The 26,723-nt window shown below is 40.8% G+C and overlaps 1 protein-coding gene and 1 long non-coding RNA gene across 3 annotated transcripts in view; one reads left to right on the forward strand and one right to left on the reverse strand.

The window, feature by feature from the left end:
• Positions 1-26,723, forward strand: part of LOC309566786 — a 1,174,540-nt gene that overhangs the window by 313,318 nt on the left and 834,499 nt on the right. The gene's annotated exons all lie outside the window — the stretch shown is intronic.
• WNK4 (WNK lysine deficient protein kinase 4) overlaps positions 1-26,723 on the reverse strand; it is a 374,343-nt gene that overhangs the window by 8,149 nt on the left and 339,471 nt on the right. For both annotated transcript variants that reach the window (XM_082272080.1, XM_082272079.1), the window contains 5 exons: positions 25,149-25,230; positions 13,444-14,116; positions 11,152-11,354; positions 4,104-4,198; positions 649-708 (listed from right to left, as the gene is read on the reverse strand). In XM_082272080.1, coding sequence (XP_082128206.1) covers positions 649-708; positions 4,104-4,198; positions 11,152-11,354; positions 13,444-14,116; positions 25,149-25,230 — 1,113 coding nt within the window. The remainder of the gene's footprint in view (positions 1-648; positions 709-4,103; positions 4,199-11,151; positions 11,355-13,443; positions 14,117-25,148; positions 25,231-26,723) is intronic.

A 26,723-nucleotide genomic window follows, 5' to 3' on the forward strand; every position in this document is an offset into this window, starting at 1 on the left:
TTCTGGAACAATGCCTTTGGAATGCATATATCCTGCACAGAGCAAAGAGTAACAAGCCTCTTGCTCATTCTGAGTTTGTCTGGAAGGTGGCTGAGCGGATTTTTGTCAAGCACCAGACCCCATCAGTAGTTGTAAATAGACCTGGACGTCGTGCTGTTGACGTTGTCAACCCAGAACGCTTGACCGGTTGTCACTTTGCAGACTAAATCCCGCCAACCGCAAAAAAGGCAGCACCTAACAGGATGTGCATAGTTTGCTGCTCAAAGAGAGATGGCAATGGAAAGAAAGTCAGAAAAGAAACCAGGTTCCATTGTCCTGATTGTGACGTTGGACTATGTGTAGTTCCATGTTTCAAAATTTATCACACTCAGGATGTTTATTGAATTTTCTTTGTTTGACAAATTTCATTATTTATTACATTATTGAATAAAATTATATTATTTATTAGATTATAATTCATGATTTTGTGTGTCAAACTTTATCACATCTGGGATGTATACTAGAGTCTTGTTTGGTCAGGTTTAAGTCAGTAATTACTAAGAATTGTAGGCCTATAATACATAACACCGAATTTCCATGCAAAAAATTGTACCGCTTTTGGTACAAAATTCCAGACATAATCATACCGCCAGGGAGGTTAAAAATTACCTTTACTTTTCCTTTATCGTCCTGATCACATGCTTCACTGTAAAATCCTCCAGTAGTTATCTGGAACAGGAACCATTCTGATTAATACTTTATACATGTACTATTCAGTCTCATCTTTGTGTTCCAGTACAGAACACTGTAACAATAATGCAAAAATCATCACTTTCTGCCATCCCTAAAAGAAAAGATATCTACTAGGTATTTAGGATGCATTTTTAAGCATATTTTGTACAATGCAATTATGAGCATTAGATTCTACTGCTGCCATATGGGGATGACAGATCATAAGGATTTTTAAGATAGCTTTCCTTTAAGCACAATAAGTACAATTTCTAACAGTGAATAATATAATCAGATAACAATATAAAAAATAACCACGGTGGATATAACTTTTTTTTAGTATACAGTGCCTTGAAAAAGTATTCATACCCCTTGAAATGTTCCACAATTTGTCATGTTACAACCAAAAACGTAACCATATTTTATTGGGATTTTATGTGATAGACCAACACAAAGTGGCACATAATTGTGAAGTGGAAGGAAAATGATAAATGGTTTTAAAAAATTTTTTTTACAAATAAATATCTGAAAAGTGTGATGTGCATTTGTAAATAGAGTCCACCTGTGTGTAATTTTTTCTCAGTATAAATACAGCTGTTCTGTGAAGCCCCGAGAGGTTTGTGAGAGAGCCTTAGTGAACAAATAGTATCATGAAGGCCAAGGAACACACCAGACAGGTCAGGGAAAAAGTTGTCGGGCAGTAGGTTATAAAAAAATATCCCAAGATTTGAACATCTCACGGAGCTCTGTTCAATCTATCATCTAAAAATGGAAAGAGTATGGCACAACTGCAAACCTACCAAGACATGGCGGTCCACCTAAATTGACAGGCCAGGCAAGGAGAGCATTATTCTGAGAAGCAGCCAAGTGACCCATGGTAAATCTGGAGGAGCTGCAGAGATCCAAAGCTCAGGTGGGAGAATCTGTCCACAGGACAACTATTAGTCATGCACTCCACAAATCTGGCCTTTATGGAAGAGTGGCAAGAAGAAAGCCATTGTTGAAAGAAAGCCATAAGAAGTCCCGTTTGCAGTTTGCGAGAAGCCATGTGGGGAACACAGCAAACATGTGGAAGAAGGTACTCTGGTCAGATGAGACCAAAACTGAACAATTTAGACTAAAAGCAAAACGCTATTGTAATGATATCCCATACTGGACACACAAAAAGCTGTAGCAAGTGGCTGTACCATGTTGCTCAGTTATTATAGGTAAGCCATGACAGTCTTGCAGAACATTTACACATTGCTGCAGCGATTACCCCCTCTCTCCTCCTTTAATTCATAGAATGCATAGGTTTTACACTTCAAAAGAGAGAACATTAAAGACATTAGAATCCAGCGCTTAGGCCTGTGCAGAGCTGTAAACAGGTAATTGAGTCCTAGCAGGATGTCTATTTATGCTGTCCAGGCCTATCCTAAAATTATGACCATGCCATAAAGGATACCCAGAACTAATGGGGATCATAAAAGGCAATCAGAGAGCTCTGTCCAATTCAAAACTTAACAAATCCTCACACAAATCATAGACTCAGACAGGAACATGACACATTAATAATAGGTATATATTTGAATGCGAAATGTCATATTGAACGAAATAAGGTCATACATGACCACACTATAACATATAGAAGGGAAGATAGCTGTCATATATTCCCTGGGTGACAAGTTTATCTGAGCTACCCTGTCTTTAGTATCCCTGGAGGTGAAATTCAATGCTGAACAATAATCTATCAGTTTCAAGAATGCAACCGGTACATATTGGAAGATATGAATAGTGGTATCAAACTGTCTGCAGAGGAGGGACCTGATGTTGTCATAAACCCAGGACAGCCTTTGGACACTCTGTTTTATTGGTCAGGAGCATCTGTCAACACCCCCTTGATCCCAGAGAAAAAGGAAGATGCCTACCCAGCCAGTAGAGAGTTCTCATGGTACCATCAAAGCAGGAATATCTGTCAAGTTTGAGAACCGATAACACCTGGCTCATCGACTGAACTCTGATAAACCCAATGACTGAAAGTATTCTTCCTCCTCAATTCTACCTTATTTTTCTATTGCTGAATTATGTCTCTATTTCTTGAAACACCTTTTTTCTGTAAATATTTTATTTGAACCAACTTTGACCTTTTCATTATTAAAACCTTATTTTGAAAAGTGTTAACCTTGTCCCTAAGCTCTTAATTCAAACTAACAAAGAACCTGTCTCTTGAAGAGTGCTACTGTATAGGATAAATCCTATGAACATACCTGTCTGTGGTGACAGTGTGTGTTATAGACGATTATTCTAAAATCATAATTGGTATTGCTAAAATTATGAGTTTCCCCGAGCGGGTGGTGGCAGTTAACGGGTTAATTGCTTAATTAGTCCAGTGACAATCGCTCTCAGGCTGCTGGCACCTAGATTGTGGTCCCGCAAGCTGGAAAATCTTTGTGCAGGGTGCAGCTGAGAGTGGCATTGTTACGTAAGTGACAGCGGAATGTGAGATTGGCTGGTCCTTTGTCACGAGTTAGTAAGAAGGGCAGGGATCTGATACCCACATCCATCACAGTACATCAACATTGCACATCACCCTGAACACATCATCATGGTGGCAGCATCATGTTGTGGGGATGCTTTTCTTCAGCAGGGACAGGGAAGGTGGTCAGAGTTGATGGGAAGATGGATGGAGCCAAATACAGGGCAATCTTAGAAGAAAATCTGTTAGAGTCTGCAAAAGACTTGAGACTAGGGTGGAGGTTCACCTTCCAGCAGCACAATGACCCTAAACATACAGCCAGAGCATATTCATGTTTTAGAATAGCACAGTCAAAGTTCAGCCCTAAATTTAATTGTGGCAAAACCTGAAAATTGCTGTTCACAGACGATCTCCATTCAATCTGACAGAGCTTGAGCTATTGTGCAAAAAAGAATGGGCAAAAATGTAACTCTCTAAATGTGCAAAGCTGATAGAGACATAACCAAAAAGACTTGCAGCTGTAATTACAGCGAAAGGTGGTTCTACAAAGTAGTGATTTAGGGGGGCTGAATACAAATGCACACCACACTTTTCAGATATTTATTTGTAAAAAAATTTAAAAACCATTTATCATTTTCCTTCCATTTCACAATTCACATAAAATCCCAATAAAATACACTTACGTTTTTAGTTGTAACATGACAAAAATGTGGAAAATTTCAAGGCCATGAATACTTTTTCAAGGCACTGTAGGTGTAATGCATATATATATATATATATATATATATATATATATATATATATATATATAATTATGAGTAGTTTAATGTGCCAGCAGCAATATAAAGCACAAGTTATCTTTGTGCAAAGATGCCCCTTAAAAAATCTAATTGATGCTTTATTGTTGACACTGCTATATTCAGTCAAATGTCATACTCACCATTCTTGTGACATCTCCTGTAAATGTGACTGCTTTATTTGGATGATGTTCCTGTGAGCCGTTACTGCTTCCTCCAAGTGAGTTCTTCCTGATTCCTGTTAAGGTGTTATGAAAGAATTAGTATTAGAAAAAAAATATTGACCTTCATATTATTACTTTACAAACTCAACAATTATTTTGAAGCGCTTATACACCTAGACCAAGTGGGATTTATTACACATTTTCTGGGATACACATCATATGAAGTGCATTTCAGTTAATCCCTCCAAAACTACTAATCTCCCAATTGTAGTTGAAATCAAGAATGCATTTAACAGCTTTAGTTAGCAGCCTTGAGTGGTACATAATGCATGCTAGCCTTTAAAATCTTGGTTTCAAAGATATAGTAAGTGTTATAACCTATAATACCATGGAAGCAGTATTTTTGTGTAATTAACTGTGCATTTATCTAAATCTGTACTGACTCCTTAATCCATAAGTTAACTTCAAACTGGGAACAGAGAATTTGCCAGGAGTAGGATAACTTTTACATGTTGTGAAACTTTCATCTATGGATATGTATAATTATCTAGTTTGACTAATATAGGTGGGGTGGTGGAGAGTTTTTGGGGTATCATGTTTATGATATAAATTGTTGACTAGGTGGTACTATGTTCCATCAAAATTACATAAGATCAACTAAGGGCTGTTACCGAAATGTTGGAGGGAATGTGGTGGTGTAAAATGCATGCCCATACTGTATATGGTGGCATTGTCCAATCATCCGGTTATACTGGGAAAACGTTTTAAATTTAATTAAGATGGTTAGTAAATCTGAAATGATCCCTGGCAATGAACAAAGATCCCTGGCAATGTTTGTTTCATGTCACTAGTGAGTCAAGGAAAAAATATAAAATGTCTGTTCCATTTTTGTTAAACGCAGTAAAGTTATTAATCCCGAAATACTGGAAATCAAAGAAAATACCATCTATGTTGGAGTGGTTTAGAGAAATAGACAGAAAAAGATTAATGGAAGAGTTGAAACATTTATAAAATGATTCATATACAAGATTTTATAAAATCTGGAGAAGTTGGATTTAGTTTAAACAGTCTTTGGCATATATAAGACATGTAGGTAATGAAAATGCATTGGAGGAGGGGAGAGGTGGAGGAATCCCCATAATATGGAAAGGAGATAGTGGGTGAGAAAGGTCGGCTTAGGTACTTGTTTTTTTTTTTTTCTTCTCTTTATAAAAATGTATTCGGGTGACGCAGTAGGCTGGCCTATTCTTTCCTCTCAATGCTGAGAGCCCCTCACCTATGATCCTCTCCTTTATGATGTGGGGTAAAGGAGTGGGAAAAAAAAATATTTTTTTAAGGACACATAAGACATTTGTTCACAGTAATATAGAATGAAGGTATATCAATTCACTGTATGTAAAATGCCCACTATGGGCCTGAATGGATATTAGGAGGGGAGAGAGGGTATAGGGGATTGGGGTGTGTGATTATAAGGTAAGAGATGGGAAAGGGGAGAGGTAATTAAGGGAATAAGGAGAAGAATGCAAGTTATTTTCCAATTCTTCTTCCCCAATATCACTATTGGATAGTTTTTTTTTTTGTTTCACATTACAATACATGAAGTAGGGGGTGGACGGGAGCTGATAGAACTGGGTGAAGGAAAGGGGGTGAGGATGAGAGAGGTGAAATATAGGTGTAACTAGTCACTAGATCCTTCTTGGTGAAGATTAGTTGAATGACTGAGATTCAGGGAGACCTCGCCTCTCCTGATGTCCCTATGCTCCATTTTAGGAAATAATTACAGTTGTTATGATAAATGAACAAAGTCCTAGGATACACACTTGTCTATATGTTTGGTTTAGTCCTTTTTTTAATTGTGTCAACAATGAAAGGAACAGGGTCCTAGGATACACACTTGTCTGTATGTTTGGTATAGTCCTTTTTTTTCATTTATGTCATGTCATGTATGAGATTTAATTGTTCCTTTTGGAATGTCTTTTGTAATGTGTTTATTTGTATTATTTAAAATGAATAAAAAAGTATTTAATCATGTTTATGTTTGGTTTAATCTTTTATAACATATTTTTGTACACTTGCTTTGACTTACGCTGGTACTGAAGATTGGACCCTTACATTTGTATAGCCTTCCAGATTATTATTATTATTACGTTAATTTTATGGAACACCTTTAGACTCATTTTAAGATTAATAAATATCTTATTTTTACTTTCTCAATTAATGTAATTCACGTATAATTCTGTTAAAAGAGGCACATGTAAGTTGTTTTCTTGTACTTTGGAAACCTCTAATTAGTTGGATGTTTTCTTTCAAGTATACCCCCTTCAAGTACAAATTTCTAAATCTGTTTCCTATTTATTCTGCTTTGTTCAGCCTATATTTGACTCCCTCCTTCAGTGTAAAACTGCTTTACAGAATAATGTCAAAGGCATAAAAGATTGGGGGATTGGATGATTGCATATCCCATTTTGCTTATGACGAGAAAATGTTTTCAAAGCAACGCAGTGTTTAAAATATCTTGGTGTTGGAAATTAGGACAAAGCACTGGCTTTGACTACTGCTGTTAAATTTAAAAGCTAAATATAGTGTTTCTCCCTAAATTCATCTATGTTGTAGCTAATTTACCTTGATGAATCACTATGAAAGTCTTAAATTGTTCCTAATGTTGGTTACTTTCTTATGGCATCCAAACACTCTTAAGACTTTCTTCATCCTTTCTCAATGCTATGACATTTAAGTGTAATCTCACATTACAAGGTAGGTAAAACTCCTAGTTTTTTATTTTATTTTATAAATTCAATGTTTATTAGGAGAGGAAAAGGCATACAAAACAGGCAAGAGCGACAGTACCAGTCCATATACAAAATTATAGACAATGGAAACCTCAAGAGTGAATACCAACAATCGCAGTACATAAGACCATATAGTAAAATGCATTACACAAAATGTCAGAGAAAAATTGCTGCAGGAAGCCAGGTCCCCGGAGAGGCCTCACCCCCCACCGGCATCCTTCACATGGCCGGTGTGTGGAGGCGGAGAGAACCAAACCGGGCGAGCCAAGCCCCCAGCAGTCATCCAGAGAGAACATGCGTATGTATGCCCATGGGAAGAGGTAAAACGAGAAAAATAGAGTGATCATCTATCCCCTTCATCTTCTTTTCACCTCTTTTAAACTCCTAGTCTTACAACTGGCACTAATTTACTAGTGGCTGTATCTGCTAACAGAAAATATTCTCAAAGATCTAGACTATAGAGTTTATAGCCTAAGGTCATCTCCTATTATGTGGTTTTATCTTAGCTCTTAGCTAATGTCTCCTACCATGTGTAGAAATTCTGTATAAAATTATTTTATCTACTTTAATATTATCAGGTATAAATCCCCTCTAAAGCATATCCATGTTCAAATTTAAAACCATAATGGGATTTTTGTACTAACTGTAAAATCCATTTCTCTGAGTTCATCGACGGACACAGCGCTGCATAAAACTTAACTAGTGGGTTATATTGCCTCCTCCAGGAGTAGGACTAGGCTGAACAAAAAACACCTTGCTACGCTCATGGGCCGTCCTCAGCTGGTATATAACCCTCCTCTCTGCTCTAGGTAATCAGTTTAGTAGCAAGCAGTATTAGAAGTATCAGAACTTCATAGAGGGGTGGGTGCTGTGTCCGGTGATGAACTCAGAGAAATCTATTTTATGGTAAGTACAAAAATAAAAAAAAATTTTGTTCATTGACGGACACAGCGCTCCATAAATCATAACTAGTGGGACATCCAAAGCAGTGCCAAAAGGAAAATGAGTGGTGAGGAAAATAACCCAAGGCTAAACATAAGAGGCCTTAACCAGCACACAGAAGCCTTAATCGGGTCACAGGAGCCCCGTCTGAAAAAAAAAAAAAAGGAAAAACAATCCTCAAGAGGGAACAGCCCCTCTTAAACAGCAGCTTGCATAACTTTGCGGCCAAATAAAGCATCCACAGATGCCAAAGTATCTACCTTATAGAATTTTAGAAGGTATACACGGACGGCCAAGTGGCTGCCTTGAAAACTTGCGATATTAAAGCCTAATGACAGAAGGCCCAAGAAGCACATTTAGCGCCTGAATAGAATGCGCCGTGACAGGGAAAGGGGGAACCTGACCTTTAATGGAATAGGCCTGAGTCACCGTCTGTCTGATCCATCTGGAGATCGTAGCCGAAGAAGTAGACAGTTCTTTTCTTGGTCAGTCCGTAACCACAAAAAGCGAGTCTGACCTCCGAAAGGACTCAGTAGCTGCCAGATACATGTGAATTGCATGAACCACATCCAAGGTATGCAAAGCAAATTCCTTGGGATGAGCCAGCTTAAGACATAAGGAAGGCAACACAATGTCCTCATTCAAATGGAAGATAGAGACAACTTTGGGTAGCAATGATGGACAGAACCACTTTATCCCTATGGACCACTAAATAGGGACTGCGAAAGGATATTGCCGCCAATTCCGATACCCTGCGGGCCGAGGTAATAACCACCATGAATGTCACCTACTGGGATAACGTAGGCAAGGGAATCTCCCAAATACTCTCAAATGGCGGTTTCTGGAGAACCAAAAGTACTAAATTTATCTCCCATGGAGGCAAAAGAGACCGTACAGGTGGAGCCACATGTAGAACTCACTGAAGAAGGTACGAACTAAAGAGTGCGTGGCTAGGGGTCCCTAAAAGAAGAGTGCCAGGGCTGACACCTGGCCCTTGATGGTACTCAAGGCCAACTTCTGATCAACCCCCTGTTGAAGAAAGGTTAAGATACGAGCCACAGAAAAGGATTGAGGATGAGCCCCAATCGACTCACACCAAGAAATGTTCGCTTTCCACGTACGATGGCATATCTTGCTGGAAGACGACTTACTCACCTTCACCATAGTAGGGATCACTGATCCAGACAGACCTCTATCCCTCAGTACCTGGTTTCAATATCTAAGCCATTAAAACCAGCGACTGTAAAGCAGGATGGTAGATGAGCCCTTGGGACAACTGGTTTGTTCTGCCTAGTCCTACTCCTGGAGGAGGCAATAAAACCCACTAGGTATGATTTATGAAGCGCTGTGTACGTCGATGAACAAAAGAGAAATATTAATTTTCACATTGTAATTCCCATTATTTCTAGTGTGTCAGAGAGTGTGAAGTCATCTGCCCACCTCTCCGCCTCAGCCAATCAGAGGAAGCTTTGTATTCATTCACAGAATACAAAGCTCCCTATGAATGGCTGAGTGCTACTCAGACTGACTCTCTAGTGTTTCGGGTGTGAAACAGGAAGTCTCTGTCTCACATCTGGAACCCAGCACTGTGTTCTTTAAGTAGCTGAAGCTACATATAGTTCATACAGTACTTAGAGCCAGTGCAGCACTTAGTGAAGGGAATAGTTTGTTTGGACCAGCTTGGTCCAAACAAACTATTTAAAGTGACAGGAAAATGAGGAAGGGGGTTTGTCTGCGAAACGTGTCAGCTTTCCAATGTAGTGGTGCATCAGGTCAGGCCACAGGACACCGGCACCGGATCATGCTTTAGTGTACTATTATGCTCATATATTTCCTACTTTTGTGAGGATGGATTTGGCTGTTTGTTTTTTATCTAATAAACCTCTGGTAATGCACTAGGTGCTTGCGCCCTCCTGTGTGCTCTTTTACAGTTTGGTAATTTGTGTCTGACACATTCATTCAGACTTAAATCATAATTGTTTCGGTTCACAGACTGAAACAGACTGCAAAAGTTCCCTCTACAGAAAAGGATTTTTGCCCATTTGTTGCTAAACACTAACACACACTGGATGGGTGACAGACAGTTACAGATTACAGGATTCATAATAGCTGAACCTGCGATCTGTGTCTGTGTCACACAACCCCCTCCCCCCACACACGTCAGTAAGCATGAGGCATACATTTAACCCCTTGATCACCAATAAAGTTAACCCCTTCCCTGCCAGTGTCATATTTATAACACTGATTACTGTAGTAATGTCACTGGTACCCCCAAAAGTGTCAAAAATGTGAGTTAGGGGTCCGATCTGTCCGCGGCAATGTCAATAAAAAAAAAATAAACAATAAAAATGACAAATCTTTCCTGTAGTTAGTAAACGCGATAACCTTTGCGCAAACCAATCAAAATACGCTTATTGTGATTTTTTTTAACAAAAATATGTAGCAGAAAACAAATTGGCCTAAAATGTTAAAAAACTTTGATTTATACATTTTTTGGGGAATATTATATATCAGAATGTAAAAAATATTGTTTTTTTTTTTTCAAAATTGTCGCTCTTTTTTTCAAAAATTTAAAATCGCACAGGTGATCAAATACCACCACAAGAAAGCTCTATTTGTGGGGAAAAAAAGGACATACATTTAATTTGGGTACAGAGTCGCACGACCACGCAATTGTCCGTTAAAGTAACGCAGTGCCGAATCGCAAAATATAGCCTGGTCAGGAATGGGGTAAAAACTTCCGGTCTTAAATCGGGTTAAAAATATGCTCATTGAGAATTTTTTTCTCAAAGACATGTAGCTAAATACATTTTGGCCTAAATATATGACAAAAATTGAATATATTGGATATTTTTTAACTGTCAAAGTAGAAAACGTCAATTTTTTTGCAAAATTTTCGCTATTTTTTTATTAATATTGCAAAAAATGAAAAGCGCAGAGGTGATCAAATACCACCAAAAGGAAGCTCTGTTTGTGGGAAAAAAAGGACGTAAATTTCATTTGGGTACAGCGTTGCATGACCGCACAATTGTCAGTTAAAATCGTGCAGTGCCGAGTTGCAAAAAGTGGCCTGGACGTAAAGCAGGAAAATCCTCCGGTGATAAAGTGGTTAATATGCGTATGCTATACTAATGTTCCCACTTGTTCATTGATTGGCCCTCAGACCTCATTCTCATTAAGTTCTCATTAATAAATATCAGTCTAGGTCTCATAGTTTACACTCCACTCTCTGAGGCTGTACAAAATAAATAGGCAAAACATAAGTTGTGAGTATAACAGTATCTCTCCATTCATACCAGCAGCTGGTAGAAGCTCTAATCTCTGCAAGCTGTTCCTTCTCGATGGATTGAAGCTGCCCTTTGATAGACGCCTTTGTCGACTAGACAGCATGGCTGCTGGAGACACAATACCCGGAGGAGGCACTTTTCCCATCTTATAATACAGCTCCTCAATCTCTTTCTTCTGCAGTGCTTGTAAGACCTGAACTTCAGACATGTGTCTATTCACAAAACAAAAAAGGCATCAGTAAGTACATGGTCATAATGCAAATCATTATATCTAAATGTATGAAAAACATGGGATGTTAATGTGCAGTATGCTGCATATGATTTTTATATGATGCAGCCTTACTTGTCTTGCAAAAGTTAAAAACAAGACTATTAGCGCTCTTTAAACCATGAAAATCTTAAACTGTTGGCAAAGATAATTAACCTTCACACACCGTTTTCATCAGGAGAGACTACCAGGGTAGCAGCAGTCGCACTTGCGACTGGGCTCTGGAGTTCCACCACTGTGGGGGGTGGGGGGGGCGCCGTTCTGTCACTGCAAGGGGAGGGGTGGTCAATGTGAGAGGAGGGAACCCACCCTGTCCGCCATTCTGTCACTGCGAGGGGAGAAGAGGGGCGGTCACTGCGAGAGGAGGGCGCCACCCCTGCCCACCCAGTTTGTGATTGGCTCAGAGCCTGTACTGACAGTCCCTCCTGCCTTGCACGGATAGGACACAGCCGATCTTCTCCTCCCGCCACTCTCCTGTGTACGCTGCTGGAAGTGTGAAGCCCAGCATCTGAAAGATCATATTCAGCTACCAAGCTTCACCCTTCCCACTGTGCACACAGGAGAGGGGCGGGAGAAGAAGGAGCAGATCGGCTGTCTCCTATCTGTGCGAGGGAGGAGGGATTGTCAGTGAAGGCCCTGGGTCTGAGCTGTATGAGAGAGACACTTTTAGCTCAGATTACTGCTGATGGGCACTGATAGGCAGCATTGATGAGCACTGATAAGTGCCACTGATGGGCAGCATTGATGGGCACTGATAGGCGACATTTATAGGCACTGATAGGCAGCATTGTTGAGCACTAAATGGCACTAATAGGCGGCATTGATGAGCACTGATAGGTGGCACTGATAGACAGCATTAATGAGCACTGATCAGAGGCATTGATGACCACTGTTAGGCGGCATTTATGAGCACTGATAGGCAGCATTGATGAGCACTGACTGGCAGCATTGATGAGCACTGATAGGTGCAGTGATAGGCAGCACTGATGGGCATTGATAGGCAGCATTGATGAGCACTGATAGGTGGCACAGATAGGCAGCACTGATGGGCACTGATAGGCAGCATTGTTGAGCACTGATAACTGGCACTGATAGGCAGCACTGATGAACACTGATAGGCAGCAATGATGGGCATTGATGAGCACTGATAGGTGGCACTGATGGGCACTGATGAGCACTGATAGGCGGTATTAATGAGCACTGATAGGCAGCACTGATAGGTGGCATCAATAGGCGGCATTCATAAGCACTGATAGGCAGCACTAATGGGCACTGATAGGTGGCATTGATGAGCACTGATAGGCGGCATCAATAGGCGGCATTCATAAGCACTGATAGGCAGCACTAATGGGCACTGATAGGTGGCATTGATCTGCACTGATAGGCAGCACTGATAGGCGGCATCAATAGGCGGCATTCATAAGCACTGATAGGCAGCACTAATGGGCACTGATAGGTGGCATTGATGAGCACTAATAGGTAGCACTGATAGGCAGCACTGATGAGCAGAGCCCTGATTGTCAGTGTAAACAATGTACTGACAGTCTTACTGGTTAATGGCTCTCCTTTCCTCACACAGACACAGCGTGGGAAGAAAGGAGTGCCGATAACTGACAAGTCTGGTACATGTGATCAGCTGATCACATAGTAAAGGGCCACTGTAATTGTCCGAAGAACACAGCAGTTACAGAGTATGCTGGTTGTGCGCCCTAGTGGACACGTGGGAGGCAGGATTCTGGGGGGATGTCCATGGACGCCCTCCCAGAACTGGAAGCCCAGAGCTCGGATGGAAGGGGGGGGGGTATTCAGGGGGGCCCTTCATGGTTTCTTGCAACGGGGCCCTGAAGGTTCTAGTTACAACTCTGCTTCTCATCATAAAAGTAAAAATAATCCTCAGATACATTCTCCTACCAGCAGGAAAATGAATTATTCACTAGCTAGAGCATGTCCAGATTTCACCAAAATATAAACACTATGCAGTCCTAGGCAGGTCGGGCAGAAGAAAATGGAAGAACTGGAAAAGCTCTACTTACTTCTGTCTTAGCTGTTGAAGCTCCTCAAATATCTCCTCATCTTCACTCTCAGTATCATCGCTGCTAAGATAGGCAATACCTCTGGTGTAATGCAGCCAGACCTGAACTGTGGAGATTTGCTGGGGTGTTCTTTCCTGGTCTTCCTCTTCACTAGAAGACCTTGAACCTTTCACATTTGCTGACACTAAAACGCTGTCCACATTATTTTCCTCATTCATAACATGGTCATTGTGAATGCATTGTTCATTGTCAGCAATGTCCTTGCATCCATCTTCTGCTGTAGGGTTGTTGTTATTGAAAACACATATACAGCTGTCTGATACTTCTACAATGTTACTTACAGGAGTCAAGCTTTCTGTGTCACCAGAATATTGACCCTCACAGCTTTGGCCACAAACCTCCGATTCTGACCAGCTAAGATTCCTAGCGTGGTCCCACATAGGTGAGTCTACATTGGCACTAGGGGTGAGTATTCCAGATTCTGATACATTTCCTTCTGTGGCCTCATCTGTGCTAATATCTGTGTCTGATGAAGCAGTCTCATACAGCTCTGGGGTGGTGTCTGATCTCGGAGATAAATCAAGGCTGCTGTTCATATCCCATGTTGTATTACATTTTGTGGGGTCTATTGCAGTTGTGACTTGAAATCTTCCAACAACTTTTGGTTGGACCTCTGTAAGAACACAAAGTAAAAAAAACGGATTTCAATGGTTCAGTATATTATTCTGATCTTTAATCATAAAGAACAATTTTTTGTTCCACAGTGATAGTAAAACAAACTATTTAGTTTTTGTCTTATAAATATAAATAACATAAATATATAAATATACATGTCCTTTGGATTCTGAGAAGTATTTCATGCAAACGTTTATTAGCAAAAAACTATTTCCTTCAGGATTAGAAATGTATACTTTTTACTGATGAATTACTTTTCCCTCATAAACACAGACATCAAAGGATGCCCTATAACTCTCCTTAACCACTTAAGCCCCGGAAGATTTTACCCCTTCCTGACCAGGCCCTATTTTGCGATTCGGCACTGTGTGACTTTAACGGACAATTGCGTGGTCGTGCGACGCTGTACCTAAACTAATTTGATGTCCTTTTTTTCCCACAAATAGAGCTTTCTTTTGGTGGTATTTGATCACCTGTGTGATTTTTTGATCATGCGCTATAAACAAAAAAAAAACGACAATTTTGCAAAAATAACAACACTTTTCACATTTTTTTTATATGAAATTCCCCAAAAAAATGTAAAAATCAAATTTTTTTTATCATTTTTGGCCAATTTGTTTTCTGCTACATATTTTTGGTAAAAAAAATCGCAATAAGCGTATTTTGATTGGTTTGCGCAAACATTATTGCGTTTACTAACTAAGGGAAAGATTTCTGTCATTTTTGGTGTTTTTTTTTAACGAGTAATGGCGGCAATCTGCGATTTTTTTGCGGGACTGCGACATTGCGGCAGACAGATCGGACCCTTGACTGACATTTTTGACACTTTTGTGGGATTCCAGTGACATTACTACAGTAATCAGTGCTATAAATATGCACTGTTACTGTAAAAATGACACTGGCAGGGAAGGGGTTAACTTTATTGGAGAGGGAGGGGTTAATGTATGCCTGGTGCTTACTGACATGTGTGGGGGGAGGTGACTGAGTGACACAGGGACAGATCGCAGGTTCAGCTATGCTGAACCCTGCAATCTGTCCCTGCCTGTCACTTAGGAGATCCGCCTGCTTTGTTTACACAAGCGGGCGGATCTCCACACTCGATTCCCCGACGATCGGGGAAGAGCGGCGGTGATTATCGCCGCTCCTCCCCTGCCCCGACTCCCGCTGTGACTGAAAACAGCGGGAGCGAGCCTCCGGCGGCATGCGCGCGCCGCCCACAAGGGGAGGAGTCCAGCGACGTAGGTCTACGTCGCTGGATGATAACGAGCCACATTGCCGCAGTAGCAGCAATGTGAGCGGGGGTAAAGTGGTAAACATGTATTGCAATATATGTGAACTAAATTTCCCTATTTCTTTATTGCAAGGTTTGCTTGAAAGGGTATAGCAGTGTGCAGAGGGTCCAGTATTTCCAAGATTAGACCCAGGTACTCCAGGCAGTGTGAGGTCTGGAGTGCATACTTTGGAAAGTTGATTACCCAGCCAAAGTTTTGCAGGAACTGGATGTACCTTTGGATGTTGGCAAACAAGGTCCTGTTTGGGGTGTCCTTCAGCAAAATATCACCCAGGTAACCTGTGACAAGAATACCCTGGGTCTGTAGAAGAGCCAGAAGTGGGGCAGGCACTTTTGAGAACACTCAGGGTGCAGAGGAGAGCTCCAAACCATTGCTGGTTAATGGCAACAAAATGCAAAACACTTTCTTTGATGGGAATATGGACATAGGTATCATGTATGTCTACTGATGCAAGAAAGTTCCCTTGTTTGAAGTAAGTAATGACAGATTCTAGGTTCCAACTAAAATTTCAGTACACAAAGAAATCTGTTTAGGGATTTTAAGTCCAGTACCAGGCAGATGTCTCCATTTAATTTCAGGATTCTACATAAGTTTGAAAGGAAACCTTGAAACCATTCTTCTGAAGGAACTGGTACAACCATTCCTTGCCTAAAGTTGGTGCAAGTGAGTCATTAAATCTGCTTTCCTGTGATCTGAAGCTGGAAGGTTAAAACGTAAAAAAGGGAGGAGGGAAATCTTCTTTTGTAGAGTAGAGGTGGATGCCTTAAGAGTAGGAGAATTTAGCTTTTTTTCTTTTTGTATAAGAGTACCTTCCCCTCAGTTCCTTCCTTGATGAATTTGTCAAAGGATTCCCCAAAGAGGCACTCACTAAAGGACACAGTAGCGATGTAAGAGTTGGAATGTGCACACTCTGCACATATTAGGAGATCAAATGATTGAAAGTGTCCGTTTCAGAGACTTCAGTGGAGCACTTGGTGTTTGGTGGTGCAGGCACTTTCTCCTTTGCAGGTACTTTTTTTTTTTTTTTTAGCAGCAAGCCTATCTAAGCAACATAATTGCTCTGAAAAATGTTTGTACCATTTCACAAAAAATTAACCACTTCTGGACTACCCCATGAACATTTACTACAGCAGGACGGCCTCTCTGTTCAAACCACGTACCTGTATGTGATTCGCCTCTGCGGGTAAAGGGTATGTGTGTGTGTGTCCGCTGGCTCGGCAGGGATCGGCTTAGATTCAGAACCGATCAATCATCAGGTCCAGGCCAATGATTTATGGCCTGGACCTGCTGATCGGTTCTGACAAATGGCAGAACATCCTGTACCTGTGTAATGTAAACACAGGCACACTAAATGGTTCAATGTTCTCTCCTGGAGCCCTTTTCGATTCCAGAATGAAAGAAGAGAGAATCTACAGTGAGTACAAGCACTACACTGATACCAGAACACACAGTTAGGCACATTTAACCCCTTGATCGCCCCCCAGTTAAGCTTTTCACTCCCTGTCACAGTGTCATTAGGTACAGTGTACAGATATTTTACTGATTGCTGTATTTAGTGTCACTGGTGACGCTAGATAGCATTAGCGGCAGTCCCAGCTAGGGTCAGGGTACCCACAATATATTCCCTAATAAAGTTTTAACCCCCTGATCACTCCCAGTTAACCCTTTCATGCCCTGTCACAGTGTCATTAGTACAGTGTACCGTTCTTTTTTCTGATCGCTGTATCAGTGTCACCGGTCATGCCAGTTCCTGTCAGTTAGTGTCATTCCCTGACAGTGTCAGATTTCCCACCACATATTCACTAATAAATTTTAACCCTTTGATTGCCAGTAACACTAACACACACACTATATATCTCCATTACTAGTATAGTTTGAACGGATCAATATCTTTGATCAGATCAGAACTATACTAGCCTCCTCCAATACAATAACGCAGTGTTAGCAGGATCAGCCCCAACACCTGCCAGTACCTGTGTTTAGCTCCTCCCCCCCTCAACAAGTGCAGTGTCAGTAGATCACTGTCACTTCCGATACACAGTACACAAAACGGCAGCATTAGCAAGTCAGGCCTGATCTCTGCTAGTGCTAGCAGTTCCATTTTTTTGTAGCGCTTCAAACAGTTCTTGAAAACCAGTTGCTTTTTTACCTTTGGTATAGATATATCGACAATGTTTTTATAGTATGGAATTCCGATAGGGCCGCCCTGGAGGGGTTCATGGAATGTTTAGCCAAGAACAGGTTTATTCTTACATTTACTATGCAATGTGATTTGTCTACATTGCCCTTTCTCAACATCAACATATTTAAACAAAAGGATGGCATGTTGGGAACATCCCTGTATAGGAAACCCACGGCTGGAAATACCATACTTCCTGCAGCAAGCGCTCATCCTAAGCCCCCTATTAGGAGCATACCTTAATGGCAATATTTGCGGATAAAGCGCAATTGCTCTTCTGAAGAACAATTTGAAAGAGAGGCAGAATCACTAGGGTCTAGGCTCCTGTTGAGAGGATATACCAAAACCACCCTTATAAAACCTTATAATAGAGCTAAACAAAAAGACAGACAGACATGATATGCTGTTTGGACACCCAAAACCAAAACAGCAGGAAACAGTGAAGTGAATCATCACCACTTTTTCCAGTCATCACAAATTGGTTGAGGGTGCCATACGCAAGCACTGGCACCTCTTAACAAGTGATCCCATATTGTGTAAATATATTAGGGGATATTCACAGGTAACTTACAGGAAGGGAAGATCCTTAAGAGATCGGTTAGTTCGGAGTCATTTTCAGGAGACACCTGTAGCGAAGGATAGCAGGCATGGAATGTGTAAATGTGGCGCCTGTGAATATTGTGAATGAATCCTGTAAAGATCCACGTATACTTTCCCGAATGGTTGCACTTACACCGTGGGACATTATGTGGACTGCCAAACATCTGGGGTAGTGTACATTATGTTCTGCAGGTCTGGAGCATTCTATATTGGCAAAACAATAAGGAATTTTTGGAAGATAATATATGATCATGTCTACTATTTTAGGAAAAACCTCCTGTATACCCCCTTTGGAAGGCATGTGGCAATAAAACATGGCCATGGTACATCAATAATAAAATTCACTATCCTAGAGAAAATTCTAGAGGACCCTAGGCGGGAGGAATTTTGATAACAAAGGGAGGCAATATGGATATACAGTATTACCTTTATTCCACAACAGCACCTGGCCTGAATGGTGCTCTGCGTTATAAGCCCTTTTTGTAATACCCAAACCTGTCATGAGTCATAAATGACATCATATTTAGGGCTATTTTGAATTTGTAGATCATTGTGTATTATTATTGGGCCATTTTATTATTATATATTTTCTTCTTTCTTTTTAATTTTTTGTTTTGTTGTTTTTTTTAATCTTTGGTCTTGTATTAGTTTATTTTGTGAACAATGTTAGATTTGACAAGGGTCTAGTCATATATGCTCATAACCATGTATGTTGTGCCCCTGCATGACGCTCGGGGTCATGCTGGTGATGATGACCCATTCGCATTCAATATAACTGTATGTGATCCCATGTTCGGTTCATAGCTGGGAATTGATGGTACAATATTGTTCATCGTTATTCCTAAGGTGGTGGAGTTGTGGTGGTGGAGTATCATGGGGATCCAATTCTATGTGATCTTTGAGACTACTGATGTAGCGTCAGTTTGAGATTGTGGGTCTATAGGTGAATTGAGGCCTCTGGATGTTTTGGTTATTGTGGGATGGCCACCTGATCTGGGCTCCTCCTCTGCCCTCCTCTTGCGTGACTGGCTGTCCCTGTTGGCGGCCTGATATCAGTCCGTCAGTCGATGTCAATGTGCAGGTTCGTCCGTGTCTATGCTGCGCATGCGTACACCATCGCTGCATGTGCAGTGTAGATGGAGTGGCGTCGGATAGGAGTTGATCATGGGTGGGAGTGGCTGGTCAGTCCGCTCAAGGAAGATGGTGTACAGGACCAGATATGGGCTGTTCTAGCCCAATGCATGATTTGGCCCTTCCCACCATTGAGTGTGGAATCATCGGCCGACTGGGTACAGACTCATGATGTCACTAATTGTGGAGACATATAAAAAGGCGCATTTGCTGATATGGTGGCAGATGGCCAAGAACATTGCTGGATGGTGACAGGTGCGAACACTACTGTCGGTTTAGGAATGGTATGGATACACTCTAGCATTGATTGATACAGTGGTATATGTCTCCTCATGTCTCATAGGTGTATAAGTCTTGGCGTGTGGAGACGTCACGGCATATGTCTTGTTGTCTTATTGACACCTATCTGCATATAAGAATGGGTAAATATTTAAAATTGTGGTATATTACTTCCTTATTTACATAGTTTGTGAGGTTGGAAAAAGACATCAGTCCATCCAGTTCAACCCATGATGTGTGTATGTGTTTGCAGTTAACCGTACATTGTATACTCCTGTATGTTGTGGTCTTTAAGGTGCCCATCTAATAGTTTTTTGAAACTCTCGATGCTCCCTGCTGATACTATTGTTTGTGGAAGAGAATTCCACAACCTTACTGCTCTGACAGTAAAGAACCCTTTACGTATTTTTAAGGTTAAACCGTTTTTCCTCTAGTTTTAGTGAGTGGCCACGTGTCTTATTGTATTCCCTTTCTCTGAATAGTTTGTTCCCTATGCTAGGGTCATCACCAGTACAGTATTTGTACATTGATATTCCTATCCCTCCTCAAGTGTCTCCAGAGAGAATAAGTTAAATTCCTGTAGTCTTTCCTCATAGCTGATGTCCTCCATTCCCCTAATTATTTTTGTTGCCCTTCTCTGGACTCTCTCCAGCTCCAGCACATCCCTTCTGAGGACCGGTGCCCAGAACTGGATGGAATACTCCAGATGTGGCCGGACCAAAGTTTTGTAGAGTGGGAGAATAATCTCTTTATTTCTGGAGTGAATCCCCTTTTTTATACATGCCAGTATTTTGCTGGCTTTGCTTTCAGCGGCTTGGCATTGCATGCCACTGCCAAGCTTGTTGTCCACTAGTACCCCCAGGTCCTTTTCCATCTTAGATTCACCAAGAGGTCCCCCCCCCTAGTGAATAGCTTGCTTTCGTGTTTCTGATGCCCAAGTGCATTACTTTACATTTTTCAACATTAAACCTCATCTGCCATGTAGTTGCCCACCCCATTATTTTGTTCAGGTCTGCTTGCAAGGTTTCCACATCCTGCATTGCAGATGTTGGCATGCTTAGTTTAGTATCATCCGCAAATACCGAGATTGTGCTGGATATCCCCTCCTCTAGGTCGTTTACGAATACATTAAACAGGATTGGTCCCAGGACAGAACCCTGGGGGACCCCACTTTCCACACCCGCCCAATCCGAGTACTTCCTATTAATCATCACCCTATGGTCCATACCTATGTACCTTAGTTTGTACAGTAAGCGTTTGTGGGGAACTGTGTCAAATGCCTTTGCAAAGTCCAGATACACCACATCCACAGGCTTTCCTTTTTCTAGATGGCAACTCACTTCATCGTAGAAGGTTAATAGATTGGTCTGGCAAGAACGATTCTTCATGAATCCATGCTGATTATTATTAATAATACCGTTTTCATTACTAAAATCTTGTATGTAGTCTCTTAACATCCCCTCCAAAATCTTGCAGACTATAGATGTTAGGCTGACAGGTCTATAGTTACCCGGGATATATCTCAGCCCCTTTTTAAATATTGGTACCACTTTGGCTTTTTTACAATCAGCTGACACCATACCCATCTGTAGACTATCCTTAAAGATCAAGAATAAGGGTCTGGCTATCACCTGGCTGAGCTCTTTAAGAACCCTCGGGTGCAAGCTATCTGGTCCCCGTGATTTATGTATGTTAAGTTTCTCTAGTTTAGTTATAAGTCTATCCTCTGTTAGCCATGGCAGTACTTCCTGAGGTGTATTATTTAATTTAGCATTACAAGCTGGGTTAGTGTAGCCCCCCATTTCTTTTGTGAAGACTGAAGAGAAGGAATTATTTAACACTTTCCCCTTCTCTCTGTCCTCTGTGGCCAGCTTCCCTTCATCGTCTTTTATGGGGCCAATGTGTTGTGGTCTCGCTTCCTTACTATTTATATACTTAAAGAATTTCTTGTTTTTTTTTTTTTTTTTTTTACCGTCTTCCGCTATATGTCTCTTGTGTTCTATTTTAGCCGCCTTGATTTTGCCTTTACATTTCTTATTGCACTCTTTGTAATGTTTGAATGCTGCCAATGACCCCTCAGCCTTATATTTTTTGAAGGCCTTTTCTATAGTATTAATATGCATTTTTATGTTGGAGTTTAGTTTTGCTTTTTTAAATGTATTTCCCACCGTAAATTTATTACTACACTGTAGTTTGTATTATGCCCGTTTTGACGCTATTACCCTAAATGTGTTTTAGGTTGGCTATTGGCATTTTATGGTTCTTCTTGTTAGAGTTGGCTTTAGATAATATCGCCTTATCATCCCTCCTACGCTAGCGCAGGGTAGTCAATGAACTACCCCAATATTATCACACTGTTTTTGGTCCTTTAGAAAAGTATAAACTATACACCGCAAACTGTGCCTTTACAAGTCATTCGGCCATCATTACTAAGGCTCTTGAGTGGTTATGTAAGTTATGTTATGGGCACTGCATGCTATGCTTTGAAACATACAAGACCTATGTATAATGTATTTCTAAGTTTCTTATTTTTTTGAATAGGATATATCTCTTTGCTGCCAAGGTAAAAAGGTCCTGAAGAAGTGACTTAATGTGAAACGCACCGACCTCTTGGATGTTGAGCAGAGACATTTTTTTAAGATATATCATCCATATCTACTATGAGAGCAAAACTTCATGTTTTTGTGTGAATTTTTTAAAGATTTTGTAATAAACCTTGATGTTTTATATTATTGACATACATTGACATATATTTTCATTCTAGTACCAGTAAAGTCCTACAAAGCTTTATTCCCTTTTCTTGTTAGTGCTTTTTTACCTGTGAGTCACACTAGGTACCTATAAATGTTTTGGCCAAAATGTCAAACAAAAGGTACACTAGTAAACAGACCTACAGAATACTGAGCATGACAGATCAGAGTGATGGGCAATCCTCACTGTCAGAATCAGGCTTAGTATTCGAACCTGTACAGAGCAGTGGCACCCTGAAAGATAGCTCTGAGGATAGAGTAGTGGTCCCTGCTAAGGTCAGGCTACCCGACCCCACTCCCAGGTTGCTGAGGTGCTACAATCGCATGGTTCTCGTATGCAGCACAGTGCCAGTACTAGTGCCGCTCTACCTTCTGGTGAACTGGCGAGCACCAGTGGCCTAGTACATCCTGGTCATAGATAAAACAGCACTGCAGTAACACTTGGTGATGTGGTGAATCTCATAAGTGCAGTTTAAGCTGATGTGGTGGCTAGCATCAGTAGTGCCTTGCAGACATCAAGAATTCAAACACAGGCCCATAGTGCCCTTCCTGATGCACTTGCAAATCCTGTTTAGCAACCCACAGATTATGCAGCCCCTGTACTTCTCCCGTTTACTGCCCAACCCAGAATTCAGGTGGAAATTTAACTCCCCTTGGTTTTTTTTTAGCTATTTTTCACGGAAGATCTATATGGATCTATTGTGGACCAAAGCAATTTATATGCCAATCAATTTATCACCACAAACCCATACGTAACCCTTGCCAGACAATTCGCATGAAAACCTATCACAGTTTCTGAATTTAGGACTTTTCTAGGCCTATCCCTCCCGTTACTAAAAAGAATGAGTTGCGGTCATATTGGTCCACTGACCCAATTCATCATATGCCTGTGTTCTCTGCTGCCATGGCCAGGACTAGATACGAGCAAATCTTGAGTTTTATGCACTGCTACGACAATGAACTCTGTTGTCCTCGGAGTGACCTTGGATATAATTAGCTCCACAAAATTCGTCCCTCGTAAACCACTTGAACCCAAAATTTGCAGCCTTGTATACACACAACAAGCTGTCTGCATAGATGAGTCCCTGATTAGGTTTTTCTGGCCACCTTGTTTTCAAACAGTTTCTCCCAGCAAGCGTGCCAGATATGGGGTCAAAATGTTTAAGCTCTGTGACAGGCCAACAGGCTACACATGGACTTTCCTGATTTAAGAGGAAAAAGAGAGCAGCGTGGAGCCCCCCAACTGCCCAGACTACATAGGGAGCAGCGACAAGATTGTTGGGAATTGGTGTCACCCTTATTTGGAAAGGGGTGCCACTTGTACATGGACAATTGATACACAAGCGTGCCACTTTTTGGACTCATTTTTGAATTTGGAATTGGCGCATGTGGCACCGTGCGATCTATTATGCCGGGGGCTTCCCCCAAGGGCTTGTAAATGTCTCACTTATACAGGGGGAGAGAGCCTGCTTAAAATAGCGGCGGGACATGCGGCAGATACCAAACATATCAGCCTGAAACCTCCAGCTCTGACTTCCAGCTATTTGGGGGACTATTGCTCTTTTAGTGGAACCAATCAGCTTTTATAAATACGACTCAAACAAATACTGGCAGTCCATACACTGGGCGATCTACTAGGATGCTGCTGTTCGGCTTCCCTTGAGAGTTAAATGACCTAAATATACCTTTATTTGGTCATCAACTATTTTGGAAAGATATATTATCTTGTCCCTCCCCCACTTCTGGATGATATACAATATACAGTCCCGTCCTGTCCGCTACTATATTTAAAATCTCAGATATCTTGAGGGCTTGCATTGACCCCAGGATTTACCAATCCGGAGTCTACCCCACCTGTACATTTTTACACGGTTAAGGGTTTATTCTAAAAAGGTCTATACCATATAGGCATAAGTCAAGACATCTTCCCCTTTTCTCTGGCGTCCTCTATGCTTGCCTGGGAGACGTTGGCTACACCCTACTACAGAAACTTCTGATGTATAAATACGGTCCTGAAGAAGCACGCTGCGAAACGCGTAGACCCAAAAATCAGATGTGATTATGTATCTTATGATGTTATTTCAACAATAACTTTGTGAACTTATAATAACCCCACACTATTTTCCCATTCGTCAATAGTAGACTACATGGGTAAAAATAGTTTTGGGTTATTCGTTTTTAAACAAACTCACTGTCTTCACACATGTCTTACATGTTTTGTTAGGACACCCTGTCCCTTCAACTAATTTTATTGTAATCTTATTTCGTAATAAAACTATGTTTTAAAAGAATTTGCGAGTCACTATTATTCATTTCATGATGTGCCTCAGAAAGTCCAGTCATTTGTTTTTGTGAGGAATCAATTTGGGTTTTGGTTTTCCAGCCCAAGATTCCCCACAAACTCCCATTCTCTATATTATTTTGGATGATGGCACAAGTTGGGTAGTTCATTTTCTTTAATATACTGCTTAAAATATAATTAATTGCTTGCAGTGAGGTGGAAGGACAAATGGAACTTTTTCATTCTATCTTGCTTTCATGCAGATACGACAGTCCAAAATACAACGATGATTGGTGTTGTTGAGAAGCCCCTCTGTGTCCACGACTACAACCTTAACATTGGAAGGGGGTACTTCAATGACCAGAGACCCTAGCCTGGATTGTTTAAAGTTTTTTACACACATGGAGCTGCGACTTTTAATGCATAGAATGCATGAAAGGAAAAAAAAAACTTGTGCCTTTACAACCACTTTACTACTAGCGTTTCCACTGCATAAAGATATCATAAATTCTACCTACCACCCAAGGCATTACAGGAAGGCACAGGACTTGCTGGGGGTGAAGGTAATGGAGGACCACATTTTGAGATTAAGGACGGTATCTAAAAAAAACAACAAAAAAAAAAACCAAAGGAGTTAAAATAAATATGGTACAAACACAGAAAGATCACTGTAAATCTATGGAAATTTTGAGAAAGATCACTGTAAATCTCAGCTGTATACGTAAAAATCTGACGTTACATGAATGCAGACGAGGGCGTAATGGCCCACTAAAGATAAGTACAGTATAAGTGTATGTATAGCCATAAACATTTTGGTTTCGTTTTGGATAGAGTAGGAATGGATTCGATTTCCGTTATATTTGTATTGCTGTCTGTGTTCCTGCTAAGTAATTTCACCCTCACTACTTGTCCTACTTTCCATTGCCACCAAGATATAAGGTGACATGGAATTAACCACTTAAGGACCAGGCCTATTTCTGACACTTGTTGTTTACAAGTTAAAATCAGTAATTTTTGCTAGAAAATTACTTAGAACCCCCAAACATTATATATTTTTTTTAAGCAAAGACCCTAGAGAATAAAATGGAAATCGTTGCAATATTTTATATCACACCGTAATTGTGCAGCGGTCTTACAAACGCAATTTTTTTGGAAAAAATACACTTTATGAATTAAAAAATAAGAAAACAGTAAAGTTAGCCCAGTTATTTTCTATAATGTAAAAGATAATCTTATGCTGAGTAAATAGATACCCAACGTGTCATGCTTCAAAATTGCGCACACTCACAGAATGGCGACAAACATTGGTACTTAAAAATCTCCATAGGCGACATTTTAAACATTTCTACAGGTTACCAGTTTGGCGTTACAGAGGAGGTCTAGGGCTAGAATAATTGCTCTCGCTCGAACAATCACGACAATTCCTCACATGTGTGGTTTGAATACCTTTTACATATGTGGGCGCAACTTGTGTATGCGTTCTCTTCTGCGCGCGAGCTCAGAGGGACGGTGCGCTTAAAATTTTTTTTTTCTTTTCTTATTTATTTTACCTTTTATTTTTTATTTTTACACTGTCCCTTTTGAAAAATGTTTTTGATCACTTTTATTCCTATTACAAGGAATGTAAACATCCCTTGTAATAGGAATAAGCAGGATAGGTCCTGAGATAACGTGAGATCTGGGGTCAAAAAGACCTCTGATCTCACATCTACACTAAAAAGCAAAAAAAAAAAAATGGGCCCTTTAAGGCCGTTAGGCTTGGTGCGACGTATGGCATCACTCCGGTCCTCCAAGGCCATAGAGTCGAGTGGGGGCCAGCTTGCCCTCACTCGACTTCCTGCCTAGGAGGGGAAAGGACCTCTCCCGCCACCCATAAAGGTGATCCCGCGGCGAATGTGCCGCTGGGACCACTTTTATGCCAAAGCAGACCGCCGCCGTTTAATAAAATACTGGGGTTATGGCAGCTATCTTCTGCCATAACCCCGGTATTTAACGTCAAAGTAGCTATGTAAATACATGGTAGGCGGCCCATAAGTGGTTAAAGAATTTACAGTTACCACCATTACAAGAGGTGAGGGGAAATCTACTAATAA

Source organism: Pelophylax lessonae (genome assembly GCF_965119305.1).
Source record: "Pelophylax lessonae genome assembly, chromosome: 11".
In the NCBI taxonomy this organism is placed as follows: domain Eukaryota; kingdom Metazoa; phylum Chordata; class Amphibia; order Anura; family Ranidae; genus Pelophylax; species Pelophylax lessonae.